This window comes from Rosa chinensis, chromosome 7 (genome assembly GCF_002994745.2).
Source record: "Rosa chinensis cultivar Old Blush chromosome 7, RchiOBHm-V2, whole genome shotgun sequence".
Lineage (NCBI taxonomy): Eukaryota > Viridiplantae > Streptophyta > Magnoliopsida > Rosales > Rosaceae > Rosa > Rosa chinensis.
This window is the reverse complement of record NC_037094.1, coordinates 23871306-23893736: the sequence shown is the minus strand read 5'-3', so window position 1 is coordinate 23893736 and position 22431 is coordinate 23871306. Positions and strand designations below refer to the sequence as shown.

At 36.2% G+C, this 22431-nt stretch overlaps 1 protein-coding gene and 1 pseudogene across 1 annotated transcript; both read left to right on the top strand.

The window, feature by feature from the left end:
• Positions 1–2342: 2342 nt before the first annotated feature.
• LOC112177631 lies at positions 2343–11124 on the top strand (annotated as a pseudogene).
• A 6971-nt stretch (positions 11125–18095) lies between these two features.
• On the top strand, positions 18096–22038 carry LOC112180321. Its single transcript, XM_040511380.1, has 6 exons — positions 18096–18186; positions 19025–19349; positions 19473–19735; positions 19864–20091; positions 20182–20280; positions 21529–22038. The coding sequence occupies exons 2-6, from the start codon at positions 19025–19027 to the stop codon at positions 21907–21909; spliced, it is 1296 nt and encodes a 431-aa protein (XP_040367314.1). The 5' UTR covers positions 18096–18186; the 3' UTR covers positions 21910–22038.
• The last annotated feature ends 393 nt before the right edge of the window (positions 22039–22431 follow it).

Sequence of the window (22431 nt, the reverse complement as noted above, 5' to 3'; positions counted from 1 at the left end):
TCCTTCCCACTTACTCATGACCCCATGACATCTTTTGTAATCCCCTTGGGCTGCAAGGCTCAACACACTAGTGTAACATTCAAGTGGATGTAGTTTCCCACTAAGGCGGGAGAAGAACCACTATACATCTCGTGTCACTCTCTCTCTCTCTCTCTCTCTCTCTATAAAAGCTAACTAGAGATCCCATGGATCACTAACGTTAACATACCCTTCATTGGTTGATGCAATTACTCGTTGCCATGAAACCCATCTCTTCGATTGTTATCTAGACGTAGACGCATCACCTCACCTCTCATCAGAGACGCCGCATCAATCTCTTCTCCCTCTGATGCCGCATCACCTAGCTTCTCATCACGATTCCGGGTTGGAAATCGAAGCCTCAATCAAGCAAGTTGCTTGGCAATTTGATTCAGGTTAGTTCTTTATCTATTTCAGTTTCAAATTTCTTTAATTTTGATGAATATTTGAGATCAATTTGTTCTGGGTTTTAGGGATATGAGTGGTAGGGATTGTGATTTGTAGCATATATATACTGGGTGTTGTGATTTGTATCTATTCACGAAGGTTGGTTCCTTAATATGATGCAATTTTGGTTCAGATGGAGTGTCGTTTTAAAGAAGCAGTAGAGTTCATGGAATCATGCTCATCATCATGGGATTCTTGTGTGTCATTTATGTATGTGTATTGGGATGAATCAATTTAAAATTTTATTTCTTCAAGTGCGATTTAGATGCTAAAGAGTGTTACAACTATCAGGCTCACACACAATTGGTGGCATGTAGCTCTTTGTTATATGGAAGGTCATTCTCCAGTCGAAAGACTCTTAGAGATATATGACCATCATATCTGGAAGGAGTTGGAAAAAGTTGATGCTTTTGGACCAGTGGTAAATCTCAAGTATTTTATATAGGACTCAGCTCTCCTCGTTTCTGATTAATAGTGTAAATATTTCTCAATCTATGGAAATCAATTTTGGTTCAGATGGATTGGAGTTTCTACTCTGATTAAGAAAGTGCTTCATTTGCATCTCTATGCAATAATATTAGTATGACCTCCAGTCAGGGGAGCTGACCATAGTAATCTTTAACCCTCTGACATTGATGATGGAGCTTCTTGGAATGGTGCCGCGGAAGGTGAGAAATTTATATACACCAGCATTAAAGCTCATAACCGAAATTATCCTGTATTAGTTGAGTTTGATGTTTTAATTGGTTGATATGCCATTTGGTATTAGTTGAGTTGTGTACCATTCATTCTTCCGAGATGATCACTACACTACCAATTTGAACATATACTAGGAGATTATGATCTCATTCCTGGAGAATCAGTACTGAGCCAGATGTGTTGAAAGCATGGGCTGATTCTGAAGGCATAAAGGTACATATTTAGCTTTTCAGGTATTAATACTTCCATGAATGAGGTCATAATTTAAATATATTTTCTCCATCAAAGCATCTCAATGTTGAAACTATACAAGGATCGATATAAAAGCAATTGTGATAAATTGGAATGTTTTCTGATGTCCTGGTGATGTGTTAATGTAGGTATGAATTAGGTTACTGGTTTGATAAAAGCATTGGTTCAGTGGTGTATAACATTTGATTGTAGGTTTGACTCTCATAGCATTGGTTCTTTTGCACTATTTGCATCTTTCTTTTGCTTGTGTTATATTTTACTGAAAGTTTGACTCTCATAGTAGATCACCACATTCAAAACAATTGATTTCTCCCTCTTGCTTTATATATTGTTTCTGATCATCCTTATGGACTGTGGTGGTGGTCTATGAAAGTCATATGTATAAGTCGTTGAAAGAATGGTGACTGCTATGATTAGAACTGTCCATTCAATTATGATGTATGATTTCTAGTGTTGGGCTATCCATCCTTTAACATTCACTTATTTGAGTATTGAATGTTACATATCAACTTACTGGTCCTGTGGGTGTGTTGTAGGTACTTGAGCATACTTGGGTTGGATCAACACAGCAAGAGTTGCTGCATTTGGTGGGGCTAGTAGTACATCCAAGAGGGGAAGAATTTTGTGCTCCTTATCTTGATAAGGTTGTGTAGGAAGTGATTTCAAACTGTAGTGGATAAGTTCTTTCACAACTATTTTGTACCTTTTGTCATAAGCCATTTAAGTTGTAGAGGCTGTTGAGATTTACAATTTTTTTTTTCTTCTTCGTATTTATTGTGTCTAACTTTTGAGATCCAAAGAGAAATAAATTTACTATGTTCAATTGGCCTCCCCGTTTAGCTGTATTTCTTTTTGCTTAATCTTATAGGTTTTACAGTAGCTAATTAAGTCAATGAATAAACTACCTATAGAAGGTTTCAAGCTCCATGATTGCTCAAGTTGTTTATGTTGGATTTGAACAAATGTCAGACCCTCCTTATGAATCAGGTGAACTTCATGCAACATGTCTCATATAGAGTGCATGTTGTTCATCTCGATAAATTGATCTCTTCTCTATATATGCACGTTCTGAATGCTTTTTACTTGCTTTAGGAACCAAAACGATTCTTCGTGTCTCACCATTATGGAAATGAGTAGTGAAAATTGGAAATTGTATTTTCACATTGATGTTTTGTGAGAAAAGAAGATCACGATATTCAAAACAATTGATTTCTCACTCTTGCTTTAAAATCGTCCAATATTAATCATATGGTCATCATGATTTATAAAATTTATAAGGACATAATAAAGATTAAAATAATGATAATAAGAGCATTTGAACAACATTTATCAAGGCAAAATAATCTTTCATGTCTAAATTGGTCATTCTACAATAAAAAGCACAAGCCAGTTTGAGTTTACCAAACACTTTGCCACTGCTTTTGCCACTGACAGCACTTATAAAAAGCCAGTTTACCAAACACTCAGCTGCTTTGCTTTTCAGCCACTTATTCTCAGAAATAAGCAGAAGCCAGCTTTTCTGAAAAGCCCAGCCATACTAAACATAGCCTAAACGAAACAATGAAGTCGTGAAATCAAGTGATGCATTTGTTGCTCCTAAAATCAATGCATTTGGCCAGTCATTCAGGTACATGTACTATTAATTCATATGATAAACCTAGCATCATGGTTTTATGTTTACAACGGGTTCGATATTCCATGATGAACTAAAGCTTGACATGTTGTATAAAAAAAAACTAAAGTTTGACATGTTATTAATATAATGTCTGACTATGTATAATAAATTGCTACACTGCAGGGATTATAATGCAGAAAGTGAGACGCAGAAAGGTGTGGAGGAATTTTATTGTTTGAACTTGATGATACAAGGAAGAAACGTTTTTCTGGAAAATGGGGATTGCAAGGCACGTATCAATCCTTACTAGGCAGAAACCAAAAATAATAAACAGAACACCAGATTTTTGGTCACGCAGTGAAAACCTCAAACATGAGATTAAAAACACTGCGGGGCTCTTACCCTTAAGAACCCAAAATAAGAATTAACTTATGATGAAGGATATGTTCTTTACAAACACATATAGCTCTCTACGCAGCTACAATCTCTAGACTCACTAGAGTGGTAGTGCTTGTCTTGAATCTTGACCTTCTTCTTCACTTGAACGATCGCCAAATATCGCTCTTCTTTCTTCATAGCCTCTCTACTGATCTCAAGAGAATTTATGCATATGAAAAACACGACCAAGACACTTAAGCATGGAACAAGTGTCTTTGACTCTTATGACAAAATCAATCTCAAGCATAGAAGACCTCCAAACTGATTCTTGCTTTGCCTATCACCTATCACCGTCCTTCTTTTTCAATATATATATATATGAATAGGTGCTGTCCCAACCCACAAACAAACAAATTTCTACCCTAATACCACTTCTACAAGGAAACAAACTTTTGTTTTAAAGATGGCCAATTAAAGACACCAAACCTAGAATATTTAGGAAATCAATTACACCCTTTTACACACAAAAAAATATCTTCAAATAAATAAAAGATATTAAACCCATTAAACTGCAAAGATACTTTCCCATTTTGTATAGGAATGCCAACACACCAAGTTGATGAAAACTTGTACCTACAATCTCCCCCTTTGGCATTCCTATACAAAACATAAATTAGGACAAACTCTCCCTCTCAATAAGTACAGGAGGAACATCACAACTCTTCATGCATTCATTCCTAAAACATTTCTCACACATTGGTTAAAATGCATAAATAGAATAACGTTATCACAGTTATGAATCTACTTTCTCCCCTTTTTTGAATAGGAATGATAAAAGTAACTTACGTAGCAGAAGCAATGTAGAAGGAGGATCACAAATAGATGAAGCACTGTAGACACTAGCCCAAGTCGAATCAATTAGAGGAAGATAGTCTAAGTAATAATACTCCCCCTAAGTGTGATCATGTTATGAAAGATGCAAGAAGGAAATGCAAATACACAATGAGTGGGTTTGTATCCAAATGCTAAGAACAGATTTAATTCGCATAGCTTTTCCAACAATAGCAATACCACATAACCATAAACAAGAGTGCAATAAAATAAGTTCACAAGAGTGAATTGATTCCGACAATCACAAGGTAAGATAGAGGGTTATCGAGTATTCTATACCTCTTGTTGTGAAGAGTGAACATATCTCAAGATGGGGTGTGTAATATTTGTGGAAACCTGAAAAGCAACGCTCACATACGAAACACATTTAAGCACATAAACTTTATTCCCCCCTTATAACACCGTGTGGGCATGATTTTGAATTTTTCTTTTGGCCTTTCACACAAAGTAGCATTTTTGCTCAAGAAGATTACAACCCATGTAATGAGTATTATGCTAGCAGCTCCCAAGTCAGATGACTTTAGGGTACTAGATGTAACAAGGACATCCCAAAGAGCACATCTACTCGAGTTAATAGCTTCACAATCCACCGGGGTGACCATATCATTCCTGTTTCTTCCCAATCCTCATATCGTTCGTCACGACCGAGGCTCGTTTACTTTGGGAATAGCCTGGCCATGCTCCATAAATCATTCTCCTTTTTTTTTTCTTTTTTTCTTTTTTTCTTTTTTTCTTTTTTTCTTTTTAAGGAGCAGCAAAAGTAAGGAAATAATTCGTACAAGAGTATTGAGAACAGGCCAACCAACAAATATGACTTACCACCACTTAGAGTATTTGTGCATGTGAGGATTCAAGGTGATAGAGAATATGTTGTTCAAGCTCACACTTACAGAGTGATGCAAGAGCAAAATAAAAACGTGATAGGCACCTCATTACACACAGATTTAAGGAAAAGAGTGCAGCCCTTGTCAATCTAAGTTCAAAATAATATGTCACACACTCGGAGATACAAACCACCATTTCAATCCTGAATTTCCAGAAACTGAACTAAACATTGCAGAGACAAAACTAATAATGCACCTATATTATGATAAAGATAATAATGCACCTATATTACGATGAAAACATACAATATAAATGCATGCAAAATGGATCAAGCGAAATGAGAGTATCAATACTTAGAGCATCCAACAATGGTGCTTCCAAGTGATTCAAATTGAGTTCTGTCTAAAGGCCTAACTAGTAAATGAATTAGCCAATTTGTGTTCAGTAGGAACGAAAGCAAGCTCAAACATATTATCAAGATTATCCGTATGAGCAGAAAAATGATTATTTGAACATTTTTTAATCCACATTTGCTTTTGCTTCAACTTCTGCTCTTTGGGGATTGCAATACGCTCTGCAATCCTGTTAATCAACTTCAGATTCTCTTTCAGCTCAACTTGTAGCGATGCAGTTGGGCTAATTTTTTATGCTTTTCTCTGATTTTTAGTGACCGTGCAAAATATGCTACACCTAGGACGTATGTGTCCCAATTTTCCACAATAATGACAAGTGGAGTAGAGCTTTTAGAGTTATGAACGTACCTGGGTTGACGCACAGACTTGTGACTGCCAGAACTTACCTGAGCACATTTTTGATGGGTTTGAAGGGCTAAATTTGCCTATGATCTTGTGGGAAACTTGGGACTAGAATCATTTTTATTTGAAGCTTGTGACTGATCCAATGATCTTTCACATTCCACACCTTTCACAACGGTTAAAGGCTTGCAAGACTCACCTTCATAACCTAAACCTTCTTTGTTGCAATGAGATTTACCAAATCCAATCATCTTAGAGACCTTTTCAGACCCTATAGAAAACTTGTTGAAGCTTTCCTTGACTTTCATTAATAGCTCATCCTACAATTTCTCATTTTCAAGGGTTAGTGAAACATTTAGAGTGGACTGAGCCTTGACTTCAACCTGCAAAACTTTAATTTTGTTAATTAGATCACCATGTTCCTTGTCCCAATCCTTAGACTTGACATCACCCTTCAAAACTTCAATCTTACAAACAAGGTCAGTACGTTCTTCATCCAATTCTTTTAAAGAAGTTTCAAATTTTTGCTCAATCTTTTCTTTTTCCACTCTCAATGATTCAATTTCTTCTTCAAGTTTGTTATTTTTTCGAAGAACAATTTTTGAAGCATTATACAATTGCTTACACTTTTCATTTGTTTCTTCATCAAGAGTATTATCTTCCAAGTCAGAACCATCAGAAAAATCAATATTAAGAGAGGAAGTAAGAGCAAGATTTACCTCTTCATTGTCAGATAGAGAGCCTTCATCACTATCACTCCATGTGAATTTTAAAGCCTTGTTACCACGTGAATTATATTTCTTGTTGCCACAATCGGCAGCAAGATGTCCAATTCCACCACACTCAAAGCATTTAGGTTTGTTAGGAAATTTTTTCGATGAGTTTCCAGAAGAGTTTTTGTTTTTAAAATTTTTTTTGAACTCTTTAGTAAACAAAGCTAAATCCACAGAATCATCAACAATATAATCTTTCTTTTTAAAAGAAGAGAAAGCAACATTTTTTACCTTTTTCTCAGGCTTGATCCTCATCTCAAAGGTTTTGAGATTACCTATCTGTTGAGTCACAAATTACTTATGCAATTGTGCCCCATAATTATGAAAATTGATTTGTCTTCCATGCTATTTTACCCTTTTTAATCCATTTCCTTTTATTTGTAGGAAACCTTGCATTGAGAATAAAATGACTATTTGAGGCTTGAAATGCAGAGATTTGAAGCTAGGGGAAGAAGACACGGAGATTGGAAGAAAACTGCAAATCGACTTTTCCGGTGATTTTTCAGGCAAACTTTTCCGGCGATTTTTACGGAAAACTTTTCTAGTGAGCCGCCACTCATGGGGGGCCTTTCCTCCAGCAAAGGAGGACTATGGTTGTGAGAATATCCCATCACTTGAAATTCAAATATCTCCCTACACCTTGACCTTTTGTCACCTTGCCAATTTGGGACCATTTGGGGGACAATGGTGTAAGAGCATCTCTTGCACACTTTGGGACCAATGAGGACATACATAGCAATCAAAGAGATGCCAAAGACCAATTATTCAGAAGTCTTGACTCTATTCAATCATCTTCATCCTATTCAAGATCTATTTTCTCTCTAGAGAAGAGACCACCATTTCCACCACTAAAACCACCATCTCCACCTCTAAAACCTCCTTTGTCCTCTACTACAACCTCCATTCCTCCACCACTTAACACCACAACTCATCTTAGAGATCCCAAATTTCATTATTCTTACCAATATCAAGATCTTGGAGCAAGGAGAAGGAGGTGACTACCACCACATCATGTTCTTAGAGACCCATCTCCACCACCTCTTCCGGCATCATCAATAGTCACCCTTTACTCCCTATCTCTTTATGTATTTGATGTTTAATAGAATGTTGAAGCTTGTGTATCTAGCTATGTGTGAGTAGTGAACTAGTTAGGGCCAGGGTTGAAAGCCCTAGCCAAACTTGCTTGGATTGATGCTTTTGTTTATAAATTGATGCAAATTCATGTTGTCATTCTCACATGCTAAGTCAATAGTTGAATGCATTACTTAGACCTAATCAATTTGAGTTATGTGTTTGCCATGACATGAAGTTTTTCCTAGAGATTGATTACCTTTAGGCAAAAAGGGAGCATGAAAGCACACCATGTGTGCATGTGAGGGTAGTGAGCTAAAATCACCTAGAGATAGGATTGGTTTGCTTGCTTGGTTACCTAAACTCTAAGCTTTATGCATTTAGGGGCAAAGGATTGAGACCTATCCGGTAATTGAATTTGTTTCTAGGTAGTTAGCTCTAGACTTATCCGGTTAGAGTTAATAAAATGAAAGGGGTTTAAGCCTTAGTAGTCCTATCCGGATGCTAAGAGGGTAGTTGGACGATTAGTTTTGTATCATTCATATTCAATTGCTTTAATGCTTGCAAGGGAGGCAAAATGTGAAACCCGATGCCCTAACTCCCATCCATTTGATAACAACTTGTTTAATTTGATAATTAGCTTAGTTTATATTAGTTGCTTTCATTGTTTCAATTTGAATAGAAACCAATCTCAAAATCAAAATCAAATCTCTACACACCATCTTGCACATACTCACCATGAACTTTGGTTCACTTGTGAGCCTTTGTTTGTGATTGTACATTTGCATATTCTTCTACTTTTTCCTTAGGTTTTCCCTAGGCTGGAAAGGATTTACCAATCCTCGTGGGTTTGACATCCTTACTTAATCTCCTATTCTATAACTTGTACCTCTTGCACTTGAGGGTGGCTTTAATGCTAACACTATCAGTTCGTCAAGAGAATAGGTGTCCAGGTCTTGAGTCTCCTCTATAGCTGTTTGTTTGGATTGAAATTTTGATGAAAGAGACCTAATAATTTTCTTCACATGCAGTCCGATGCTCTTCAAAAGGATCACCAAAATTGTGACACTGACTTTTCACGTTCATAAGACGAGCAGGAAATTCATCTATTGATTCATCCTCCCCCATTTGCATGTTCTCAAACTCCAAGACAAGTCTCTGAAGCTTCTGACCTCTAACCTTTTTATTTTCCTTCATAAGTGACCTGAAGAAGATCCCCTGCTTGTTTAGAGGTGTCACAATGGCTGATTCTCACCCTCTCCTTCTTGGATAAAGCTGTGTATAAGGAATTTTGTGCCTTGAAATCACAAATTCTATTCCGAACTTCCTTTTCTATCAGTTCCTTCCTAGGCTTAAGAACTCTTGCAGATGTCCCTTCTACTTTCTTTGAGTCTTCAGCCTTGGTTGAGTGTTCCCATCCAGTCTCAACTATATTCCACATATTTTCATTCTGAGAGTAGAGGAATGCCCTCATCATGATCTTCCATTGTGAGTAATCTTCACCATCAAACAAAGGGGGGCAGTTTATCGAACTGGAGGCTCTGTTATATTCATGTTCCATCATGTCCTCGGATCTACAAAAAAAGCTTTAGAACCTACTCTGATGCCAATTGATGATACAAGGATGAAACATTTTTCTGGAAAATGGGGATTGCAAGGCACGTATCAATCCTTACTGGGTAGAAACCAAAAATAATAAACAGAATACCAGATTTTTGGTCATGCAGTGAAAACTTCAAACATGAGATTAAAAACACTACGGGGCTCTTACTCTTGAGAACCCAAAATAAGAATTAACTTATGATGAAAGATATGTTCTTTACAAACACATATAACTCTTTACGCAGCTACAATCTCTAGACTCACTAGAGTGGTGCTTGTCTTGAATCTTGACGACCTTCTTCACTTGAACGATTGCCAGATATCGCTCTTCTTTCTTCACAACCTCTCTACTGATCTCAAGAGAATTTATACATATGAAAAACACGACCAAGACACTTAAGCATGGAACAAGTCCATTTGACTCTTATGACAAAATCAATCTCAAGCATACAAGAGCTCCAAACTGATTCTTGCTTTGCTTATCGCCTATCACCGTCCTTCTTTTTCAATATATATGAATAGGTGCCGTCCCAACCCACAAACAAACAGATTTTTACCGTAATAACATTTCTACAAGGAAACAAACTTTTGTTTTAAAGATGGCCAATTAAAGACACCAAACCTAGAATATTTGGGAAATCAATTACACCCTTTTACACACAGAAAAATATCTTCAAATAAATAAAAGATATTAAACCCATTAAACTGCAAAGATACTTTCCCGTTTTTTATGGGAATGCCAACACACCAAGTTGATGAAAACTTGTACCTACAGAACCACATTAACCAAACGTATGATTTTGTAAAAAAGACGAGAGAGGAGTACAAAAAATTAGATAGAGTGGAAATGAGCATATGGGAATGTTGTGAGCTCCTGAATGAGGTTGTGGATGAGAGTGACCCGGAATTGGATGAACCCCAAATTCAGCATTTGTTGCAAACAGCTGAGGCAAGTAGAAAAGACTACCCGAGTCAAGATTGGCTGCACCTTACTGCTCTCATTCATGATCTCAGGAAAGTGCTTCTTCTTCCTAAGTTTGGAGCACTTCCTCAATATGGGCTGTTGTTGGAGACACACATCCTCTTGGGTGTGCTTTTGATGAGTCCATCGTTCACCACAAGGTATTCCTCTAATATTTAGTTTGCAGAACTTTTTCCCCTTTTGAAGTACATTGAGGAATGTTAATGATAAGAAAAAGATGATAAACTCATATCGACAGAACATAAATAGCCTTAACCCTTAATCCAATCATAATGTAAACGTAAAGTGTGACTTAAAATGCATGCATGAGGGTTAAGAATGAACATCTGGAAATAACATTACTCACGAAAAATAGGAGTCGACATGAATTTGGAAATGTGTAATTACATTAATGATCAATTACGTTGCATCAAATTAATTTGCTTTTGCAGTACTTCAAGGACAATCCGGATTCCAAAAATCCTGCGTACAACACCAAGAATGGAATTTACAAAGAAGGATGTGGACTAGAAAATGTGATGATCTCATGGGGTCATCATGACTACATGTACATGGTTGCCAAGGAAAATGGGACAACTTTGCCGGAGGCTGGATTGTTTGTTATACGGTACCACTCATTTAATCCTCTACACAAGGCAGGGGCATATACACACCTAATGAACAAGGAAGACAGAGAGAATATGAAGTGGCTTCATATTTTTAAGAAATATGACCTCTGCGTATAGCAAGAGCAAAGTTCAAGTTGATGTAGACAAGGTCAAGCCTTACTATTTATCCCTTATTAACAAGTACTTCCCAGCAAAGCTAATATGGTAAGATGATCGATCATCCATGCGTTTCTCCGATGGAGTCGTTCCTTAGGTTAATTTAAGAAGAGGCGTTGTGCTTCCTCCTGTTACTTTCTAAGCGAGTTGTACTTTGTATATGCCTATATGGTTTCAAGGACGAAATGTTTGTTCTTGTAAATTAATTATTAAATTCAATAAATTACAATTCCAATTACAAAAGTCTCCCATTTGCTGAATAAATTAACAAATCTAATATGGAGCCTTCTACTGGCGGGATCTGTTTTGAACAAACAATAATATTTCTTTTGGGCCTGCTCTCATGTTTTTTCATTTTAGCCAATACTTGCCTTTGATTTCATGCCAGCAAGCTTTGTTTTCTTCCAGTTACTTTGACTGCTTTCAATTTAACAAAAATCGAGTTGAAAATCTCTCTGGTTTGGTTAATTGTATCCAATATTCGATCATATCTGATAAAAAAAAGAATAAAAATCAATCCAAGTTATGTTCTTTTGGGATAGAAAAGATCTTAAACCTATGCCTATGTTTTATGATTTCGAATGGCACCATAAGTAGATCCCTGAAGAAACTATTATAACCTACAGAAGTAATGACATGAAGTTGAGCTGTTTTCAAGTAGTTATTAAGAGTGATCATCACTCAAGTGACCATCGATCGTGAACCTCCTTGGTCAAATACCAACAACTATAACAGAATCGGTGGACCACCTACTAAACTAGAACAAAAGGACTCTGGCACAAGGGGAGACAAAGTAAGAAGGCATATATTGCACCATGTTCCAAGACAGATATATTGCAGCCTTGCATTTCTGTGTAAGGCTATACCGCTATACAACTTCTTCATGCATCGTCGTTGACTCACTCTGTACAAATACGGAGCAGTGGTCAAGCAGCAAAGAGAACACAATATCTCATGATTGGAGCATTTGCAAGATGGTAGATACATACCGTCATAATGCCAATTAACATTTGTTGCTAGTAAAAAACACGAGATGTGTCTCTACATATCTTTTCATAGATTGATTAGCACCAGCTTGCATGATCATTAGACTTCTTCCAGACATTCCGGATTAGAAGACTTGATTTCATGTGTGAGAGGATTTTCACTCTTCGATGTTGCAAAATGTTCCAAAAAGGAAACTGGCAGATAAGGCAATTGGTTTAAGGAAAATAGACTCATAATGCACCAGAAATGGCTCTTTGGTTTTCACTCATTATGCAGATTTCATTTAATCTCCTGTTGACTTTTCAGTTATCCGCTATTCACTTGATATTAATCCAAAAGGCACAGCAGCAAAAATCTTGCAGTAAATTTCCCAGGTACTTTAAGCTTCTCTTGGAAATTCAATCAATGCCCGCCCATTTCCTAAATGCCTGGACATATTCAACTCTTTTCCTCTCTGAGCATCCGTTCTGGCTTCTGATGCCTTCAAGTTCCTATAAAGATTCTTATGAAGCTTTAAAAACTCACTTCTGTACATCCACTTGTCAGCAAACATGCTGTGCTCCTTCATATAGTTAATGACCTCCATGACTCTCTCAAAGTAACCACCACGGAGAAAGTTCAGTAGCAGGTACTCATACAGATCCCTGCTTACCACCAAATTTCCATTATCCATATTCCTCTTCATGTCCCCCCACAAGAATGTGATATTACGGAACATTCCTAGAGAAGAATACACATTTATCATATAGGTAAAAGTTTACTCAGTGGGGTGAATTTTCAACTCCTGCATTCTTTTGTATGTCTTTAGAGCATCATCAATCAAAGTTGATGGAAGAATTGAACTGATAAACCCTAGAAGGAATTTCCTCTTTCTCATCTCTCATTTCCTGAACCAAAGCATTTGCCAGATCAGATTTACTGGTGGAAATTGATGCACTTGTACAAAGGGCAGTAGAGTCTACTACTGATAGACATGTCGAGGCAACCATCTCATCAGATAAATTTACAAATTATCATTATTAACAAAAATTATGATAATCCATCTCATCAGAAAGTTTGAAATCTTACTCCATCGAGCACTAGCCATAAATTATGATAATCCCAACAAAAAGTTAATGCATACTGTCAGACACAAGTACTGGACAAAGTTAGAAATAAAGTTTATAGAATTATAGGGTCAAGAGAAAATTTTATTAGCTGCTGTTTTTATAAAAAAATTGTCAAGAAACTTTAGGTAGAATTCTGATTTGATAAGATAAAGTTTAGTCTTTTAATTTTACTTAATTATTTGGTCTCTGGAAATTTATGTCGCTCAATGCCTATAAATATGCGTCCTCCACATGATCAGACTCTCCAAACTGTATAATGAGATAGAAAAGATGCATTGTTTGATAGATATGAGATATGTAGTTCCACCACTCATAAACCTCACCCTTCTCTTCCTAACCTCCCAAGACAAAAAACCTGGTGATTATGCTTTAGAACTTGACATTTTTCCCCAAAATAAATCTCCATTTATGAAAATGGCATTTCTATTTCTCGTCATTGTTCTTCTGCTCTTTCTTCTTACCTCTTTGAAACTTCCTCTCACAACCCAACCGATCCATTTGCGAGTTGGAGATTTTTCAGGTCCTCTCTGTGTCTTATTGTTGGCCTCTACCATGCATGTTACCACCATCGTTCTTCTGGGTCGCCCTTCCTGTACTTATAATTCTACATCCTTTGTATCCATTGCTCAGTAATGTGTTCAAGCGCATGGTCTACTCTGTTTATCACATTCTTCGAGCCATCCCTACTTTTATTCTTATTCGCACAACCACCCAATATAACGGAAATGGAGATCAACCTCAAATACTTGAAGTTGATGAAGTGATTATTAATATTGAAGAGCAAGTACTTGAACATGCCCTAGATTGAAGTCAAGACCGGTCCTCAGCAAGTACTCATATAATTACTTTTTTTTGGTCTGTGTCCTCATATTTAGTATTGCATATATAGCATCGATCAAAACCTTAGTTATCTCCATATATCTCCAGTTTGTACATTTTAATGGGTTTATTGACGTGTCACATGCATTTTAACTAATATATTTATGTAACAATCATATTGTCTCCTAAAAACTTAGTATTATGGTTATGTTCGACAGATCATGAAGGAATTGAAAGTTATATATAATACGTTCTAGTAATGATCGACAAATCTTGAACTGTCCATTCCAAGGTTGGACTGCCCTCGTTTGCATAATTTTTTTTTAGGATTAAATTCAGTTTACCCTCCTGAACTTTGGGCCTAAAATTAGACTGGTCCCTAAACTTTTTTTTTAATCAGACTGGTCCTTGTACTCTCAAACAACATCACCCGAGTCCAAATTCTCCAAATGTGACGTCATAGGCTGAGTTGGACCCGACAAGAGGGCCCACACTTCAGCTTTTTAATCCCTGAAAGAGGGCATAATGGACATTTCCATTTTAATATAATTTCTTTTCTTCTTCTTCTCTCTCTCTCTCTCTCCCCCTTCTTCTTCTTCTCACTACAAGAAATATGAGCTTTTGCAAGGGGTTTATATGCAAAGAGCCAAAGTTCCTTGTATTTGGTGTGAGTATGCAAAGAATATTACAGTTCCTTGTATTTGTTTAAGAGAATATACAAAGAATAGCAAACTTCCTTGCATTTGGGCTCCAGATATTTTAGAACCAAACAATTCCTTGTAAATGTTTCACAATCCTTGCATTAATCTGGGCGGGAGAGTTGGCGCTAAAAAGAAAAAAACTTAATACAAGGAATTGTACAATTCTTTCTTTTGTTTACATTAATACGGCAAGGATTTGAGAAAATTCCTTGTATGTAATAAAAAACAAGGAACCCAATTCCTTACTTCCTTTGCCGATATCAAATAGAAAAATAAACATATGGAAGCTTCTCTCACATATCCCAAAGACCAATTCTGAAAGCTCTCGATATTCTCTCAGAATTTGACGACGAACTCTTACGAGTACCGCCGATGCTTCTTGTTCCTATCAATTTTCCTATTCATCTTTGGCATTAGAAGAAGACATTTCTTCATCTCTCTCGTCCTTGATGTCATTGACATGGTGAAAGTTGTATTCAGGTTCTTGTGCTCTCTCTACTTGAAGATTTAATCTTTGATAATTATGTTCTTGCAAATTGATGTATGGGCTTTCTATTTTTGTGCTCTGGGTTCTCTTTTAACAAGTCAATTTGGGATTTTTATGATCTCTGTTGATTGGTGGTGATGAAAATGTTTTGAATTTGCTTTGTATAAAAGCAACAAGAAAGGGTTTTAGTTTGGCTAAACATTAGCCTGACGATGTTAATTTAGCTTTCAATTGCAAATATACAAAATTGATCATTTGACAATCTAAAGAATGAAAATTGCTAAAGATCTTGATATAGTTCATACCTTTTTGCAAACTCAAAGCTCTATAACAAAGAACTATGTGAAAATCAAGTGAGAAAATGAGGGAAAGTAAGAAAAATTAGATGAGCTTAGTTTGGTTGGAGAGGAGGATTAAGGTAAAGTGTTGGGCTTTCATGGTCTGCTGGCTTTACCAGAATAGGGAGTTGCAGAATGAAAATGGTTTCATTTTTTTTTATAAGACGAAAATGGTTTCATTTATGAGAAGTGTTCTTGGGGATTCTGAGATTGATGAATTGTTCAAGATATTTAGGTGAAAGAAACAAGCTAAGACAAAATAAACTTCATACTATGAACTTCTATCCACTCGACATAAAAAGCTTCTGTCTATGTGTTCGATTTCTTCAACTGAGCTTTAGGTAATTATTGCAGAATTACTGTCATCATGATAATTTTCTCTTTTGAGTTGATTTTGTTCACTAGTGTCTTGTAACTATTTGCTGTTGGTCATAGGAGGACATGTGCTTTAGGGTCTAATGCCTACAGAGTGGAGTGTATATTGACTAATGAGAGTGAGGTTAAGTAACCATATATAAAGGATTCAGCATCGAGAGAATTTGGAATTTTAAGAAAGACCGGGCTGGATTGAAATTGTTTTTCTATTATCGTCCATTTATACCATTCTATAATTACGCAGTTTAGGTATTAGTGACATGCCAATGTATTTTGATGGGAAGCAAAGAGGCAAGGTTTCAAAACCATGAGTCTGTGGCTTGGCTGTGATGTTGATCCCTGTTTTTGGGATAGGAATATGTTCTCTGGATTTTTTGGACTTCAAAGGAAGAGCTTTGGTCATGTTTTCAACTCAATAAGCAGCTACTGTCACCCATAGCAAGTATGGGATGCCATCTTAATAGGTGGGATTCCCAGGTTGTTTGTAGAAACCCATATATATATCTTCGGGCTATCTGATTTTAACTCTTGGGAAGATAATTGTCATGTGGCCTTGTGGGGTCATCCTTTCAGTTACTGTTTTCTAGCTTTTACGTCTTTGGATCATCGTGCTTAGTCTTCCTTAGCCTCCTAATTATTCCAGGTTTTATGTGGAATCTCACTTTCAGAATGAACTTTAGTGAGAGGGATCTTGTTGATTTTAGTTCTTTAGTGTCAGGGATATTAAAATTAGTGTCTTCCTGTATTTTCCATCTGTGCTGGATAATCCTAAACATCTCATCTTTGAACCTAGTAGGTTTATTGGATATCTTGGTTCCATCAAAAGTTCAATTTTTTTATTTTGGATAAATACATTGGATTTGCTTCAAGAAGAGCTATGTGTTCGATTTCTTCAACTGAGCTTTAGGGATGACAGAATTACAACTTACGCTTATATGATTGCTTCCTTTAACTGAAGTTATGTATGAGTATAGGCCAAAAGTACAATATTAGACATCAATTACCACCTGCTCCTAGTTTTTTGTTTTCCTCTTCCATTTTAACTTTTAAAGATATGCATGCAGTAGTGGTCCATATGCACTCTCATCTCTATTGTCTGGATGATCAGTAATCCAATTAGTATGTACTCAAATCAAAATTTGATATTTTTGACCAAAGTATGATAGATGTTGTAATTACTGAGGAAATGAATAGACCAGAAAAGAAAAACACACAATAAAGGTTGAGGTTGGCTTACAGTCATTCTGCTCTTGGACAAATTGTGCACTTTTTTTATCGAGCTATGTGTTTGAATAATGAATACCAGTATATCAGTATCTATTTATGATATTTTGGAAGTATGATCAATGTAAAATTATGATGGAGTTTTGCCACTATAAATGTATGGAATTCTTTCCTGGCTCCCAGAATTTATAATTGAACCATTCTGGGTCATAGTTGATGAATTTCATACACCGACCTTCAATTGATTTATAAACTGCCTTGCATGTTACAGATGAGTTCCTTAAGCAAGAGGTTACTTTAAACATTTAATTAGATAGAGTTGGGGGCATTGACTTTCTATTTCACACTTTGAGTCCTTATTTAGTTATTACTCATAATAGGAAAATTGATGCATGATTGATATAATTGACCAGTGGATCAAAGAGGATGTGAGTAGTAATGGAGAAAAATGCACATGTATGGTTGGACATAGTATAGCGACCAAAACGGGTCATGTTTAATGCTTGCTTTCAGCTCCTCGCCGAAGAGCTAGCCTTCGAGTTTGCATCTTAATTATAATAGCTGTTAAATTGACACTCCTCTAAAATCATTTTCTCATTTAATTAGTTTTCTACACTAGTAAAACTTCTTGGTTATAGCTTTGTCTTGGTTTCAGATATTGATTTCTCTATGAAGGTGGTTGTGTTGTTGATCTATATGCAGGTTCATTCATGTGTTGCTAGTGGGGGAAAAGTGCTAATTCCTTCATTTGCTTTGGGTAGAGCTCAGGTATTTCAATAAAGATAATTTTGATTGCTTAGACTTTAATTACATGTATCTCAGCCAATTTCGACATGTCTTAGTTTATGATAAGGATTATTGACTGACACTTCCTAGGAAAGACCAAAGGATTATTACTCTGCTTCTTTTTTTTAATTGTGTCACTTATACTTATTGTGTCAAAATTTAACTGTTTGATCTTGCACATATTATTTCAGTACAAGGAAACATTAAGGTCATTAGAATCCTCCTGAAACCATTTGTGTGAAGTCGTTAAATTGAGCTTGTGCAGTCCTCAAAGAAACTAAGGAAAAGGTTTGATTTCACTACCTACTTTTTTCAAGTATCAATCTCAATATGTCATGATATGAATTATTTATCTATCAATATTTATACATGTTCAAAAGTTTCAACATGTCTTTAGTTCATTATGAGCTTGGTATATATTTTTAAGTACTTTGTTTGATTTCCTTCAATTACTTAATTTTGAAGATTAGTGGCCCATTATATACATAATATAAATAGTTAATATAAATAGTCGATGGTGCAAGAATGATCCGTATGTGCTAGCAATTGAAGCAGATCAAGTCTTTTATCTCGATGACCCAAAGTTGGGTCATCCATGGAAAGTTGTTCAAAGGATTCACCTAGACATGTGTGGGATGTGCCAGAGAAAGAAGATAATGAAGATGACAATAACATTGACAACAATGGTGATGAGAATAATGATGATGATAGTGACACTAACATGGAATGGGAAGTCCAGATGGAGGATGATGAAATTGAAACATCGTTAGTTAGAGATGATGGTGAGCCTGAAACTATAATCTTAGACGATTCCAATAGGTCATTGCTAATTGACACAGAGAATGACAATGATTTCATAAATGATGATGTTGACGTTATGGAGGATGATGAACTATCATCAAATGAAAATGAAGATATAGTTGGTAGTGAGGCAGATAGTGATTTAGAATAATGGTAGTGGTCAATTAGTCTAGGTAATATCTCATGTTGAAGTTCAATGAAATATACATGTTATTTTTTATAATGTATTCTATGTATGATTAGTGCACTGCTTGTACTTATTTTTCTTTGAGCTAAGAAAACTGTTTTATTTGTAATTGAGCTAAAGGTAATTGACATATTGCAGATGGCTCAAGGGAGAGGGAAGCAGATAAGGAAGGTTCAAAAAGTGCCTCCACCTCAACAGCCAGCTACAACAACTATGGCTAATAATGTGTCAGCTAGACCTACTGTGCGTGAGAATGTGCCAGCAACGCCAACTATGACAGATAATGTGTTTGCTACCCCTACTGTGCGTAAAAATGTGCCAGCAACAACTACTGTTCATGCTCATGTTAGTCATGTACGAGCAAGAGCTAACACGCCACCAAGAGCTAATTTGCCACCACAAACCAACGTGCCACTACCAGCTAACGTGGCTCCATCAATTCATCAACTGCCTACCCAACAAGGTAGATCGTATTTGTCTTGGATTTTTCTATTTCTTCCTATTTTTCTTTGTTTTTTTTTCCCCAAAGCAAATTAGGTTAGGCATATAGGATAGGTAAATATATACAATTGGCTTTTGTTTGCAGAAATCCCTTTTGTGGGCATTGGCATGAAAAGGAAGCGTGGTAAATCATGTGGTAAAGCTCTTCAGGAGCTTATAAAGGCTAATGGTGGACCTCTGCGTGTTGACTTTCATCCGACCATTCATGTCCCTTCTGATGACACAATTTCTAAAATGTTTACTTCTGAGATAGGAATTACTGTTCTGGGTGGGGCACCAGTATGCAAATATGGCTGGTCTGATATTGATGAAGAAGATGATAAGAGGTTGCTAAGAGAGGAATTGCGGGTGAGTTTATCCTAAATGAGGTGGATTTGTTCTTTGTTTTAAATAAATAATTATTTACTAACAATTCTAATAGGTATATGTGTACCTAAGTAAATGTAAATTTGATGTACCTAACAATTCTTAATCAGGTGTTCTTTACGGTGGACTTAATTGATCCAGCTGTTGTTGCGTATGTGGATTCCAAAATGTCTACTGCCTACTCCCAATTCAAGACTCGACTAAAGAAGGAATGGAAAGCATTTGGCTCACCTGAGCTAGGAAGAGCAAACTTGCCTAGTGCAGATTTATGGAATGGGAGACCTGTCTCACATTGGCATTGGCTTTGTGTCAACAAATACACCAACCAGTCTTGCATTGTATGGATTCATTAATTTCTTTGGTTTTATTATTCAATTATTCTAACTGAAATTTTATAGATTTGATTGATAATTATTTGCATAATGAAGGAGATTGCGGAAAAGAATTCTGCTAACAGGTATATGCAACAACATACTCACAGAGCGGGTGCACGGCCATACGTGCAACATGCTTTGGTGGCCTCTAAGGTAAACATGAATTAGTTTCAAGTTCAAAAGCCACTCTTAAATGTTCAGTTACTCCTTTTGGGCTTTAAATTAAGCTCGTTAATCTCTTACTAGACTGCGGGTATATTATCATTTAATGGCTGTATTGTGTTAGGATTGTTGCATCAATTATTGCGGTGCTTGATTTGGATTTCTACAACTGGGGTTCGTTACATCAATATGAAATTTATTCATTTTAATTTCTTCAATTGGAGTGTTAGATCAGTAGGGTTTGGATTTGTATATATGCGTTTGTTTGATTTGGATTTTGAAAGATTGTTCTTTTTGCTACTGATATAAATTAGTTCGTTACACTCCTACTGATATAAATGGGTTTGTTTGATTTGGATTTTGATTCCTTCATAACTTACGTGCTCAATAAGGCTGAGAGATGTTGATGAAGCAAAGACATTGTTCTTTTTGCTACTCACAATCTCCAGCAGTAAAACTCTGAAGCTGTAAACATGTGGTTCCTATGCTTAATCATTATGTATTTTCATGTTACAGAGCAATTGATTGCTTTTTGACTCTACATGACACCATGATATTATCATCTATGGAAAGAATGTTTAATTGCTTGCTAAATTATCAAGAGGGAAAGAAACAAAATGAATCATTTAATGTACTAATGTGACGGTGTTCTGTATGGTTGTTTGAAGTAGGGAGATAGTTTGTGGCTGTTTATTCGTGTTTGCATTTGTATTAGACTATTATTAGATATATCGCCTGGAAGTGTCTCTTTAAAAAAATGTAGAACAAGAAAAAGGTTGGAAAAGTGTTCTTTTACTGCATCAGCCACAGTGTGTGACGATTACCTTGGTGTAAGGGCGGTTGAATCATTTTTCTGCCTCGACAGCTCTCTTATCTTCTGTCGCCAAAGCAAACTCTCTCTTTCTTTGTTAACTTTGTAAGAAAAGAAATAGAAATATGTTTCCTGCTCAGAGTCTCAAACTTGCTACTGCTCAGTTTAATCTTTTGAGGTATAGTTGGTAAATCTGGAACTTTTCTTTGAAATAGATGTTGTGCTTGATTTAATGTATGCAATTGGGCTTGCAAATTGTGTGCTATTGCTTTGTGTATTTCTCCTATTTCAAGTCTTTAATGAAGTCAGTGCTTGCAAATCACTACTGGTTATGTAAATATTTGTACAACGAATGTATAAAGTTTAGCAAGTGAACAAACCCGCGGCATCGCGCGGGATGCATTACCTAGTTAATTCTGTTTGTGTAGGAGAAGATGGAGGCTGAGAGGAATTCCCTTTTAGAGAAGTTGTACCAAGAGGCACCCGAGAGTACTGCACATGATTCTATCAAACGGACTTTGGAAGCTGAGTACCCAATAATTGCTAAGGAGCTTGGGAGGAGGGGTAGGATGATCCATGGCATTAGTAACGTCCCTCACATACGTTCTAACATACGCAGAGTATCTGCATGGGGTGGCAACAATTCTGAGGTAGCTGAATTGCGTGATCTTATTGACCAACTTACCTTTAACATGCTCAGTATGAAGGAACAAAATGGACTATTGAAGGCTCAAGTGGAATGTTTATTGAGGCAATCTCCTGGGCAAATGAGTGAGGATGACTTCCCCCATCCTAGCACCGACTTCTAAGACTTTGCTTGAGTAGTTTGGGTGAGCATTTGCTAGGGTTTTGGTCTGATGTCCCTTTTTGTGCAGTTATAGCTTTTTACCTTGATTATGGTACTGTCTAGCAATACTCAAGCAAATCCAATGTGTCCCTTTTGAGTAATGTAAGCTGACACATAACTAGTATATTAGAACTTTGGTGGTGGATTTACTTGAGTTTTGACCTTGTGCCTCACTCAGCTCAAAGTCTCAACACATATAGGACATCTAATTAGATTAGTGCAACTAATGTAGGCTGAGTAGCTTCTAACTTTTGATGTACAAATGAACAAGTTCATTATATATGTAGCAGTTATTTAATGTGAAATATGAAAATTTCTTTTATATTCAGTTTATTTTGTTTTTTTTTATTTGCTGGAAAATCAATTTATATTTAATTAGAAAAAAAAACAATAATTATTCAAGGAATGGAAGTTCTCAAATTCCTTGCAATAGCTTACGCAAAAGCAAATGCAAAGACCAACATGCAAAGAAATTTCCTTGCAT

Excerpts from the sequence above, each read along its gene's own strand:
- LOC112180321 (XM_040511380.1), top strand. The coding sequence starts at position 19,025 with ATGGCTCAAGGGAGAGGGAAGCAGATAAGGAAGGTTCAAAAAGTGCCT. Across the intron at positions 20,092-20,181 it reads ACACCAACCAGTCTTGCATT|GAGATTGCGGAAAAGAATTC; the intron begins GTATGGATTCAT and ends TGCATAATGAAG. Across the intron at positions 20,281-21,528 it reads ATGCTTTGGTGGCCTCTAAG|GAGAAGATGGAGGCTGAGAG; the intron begins GTAAACATGAAT and ends CTGTTTGTGTAG.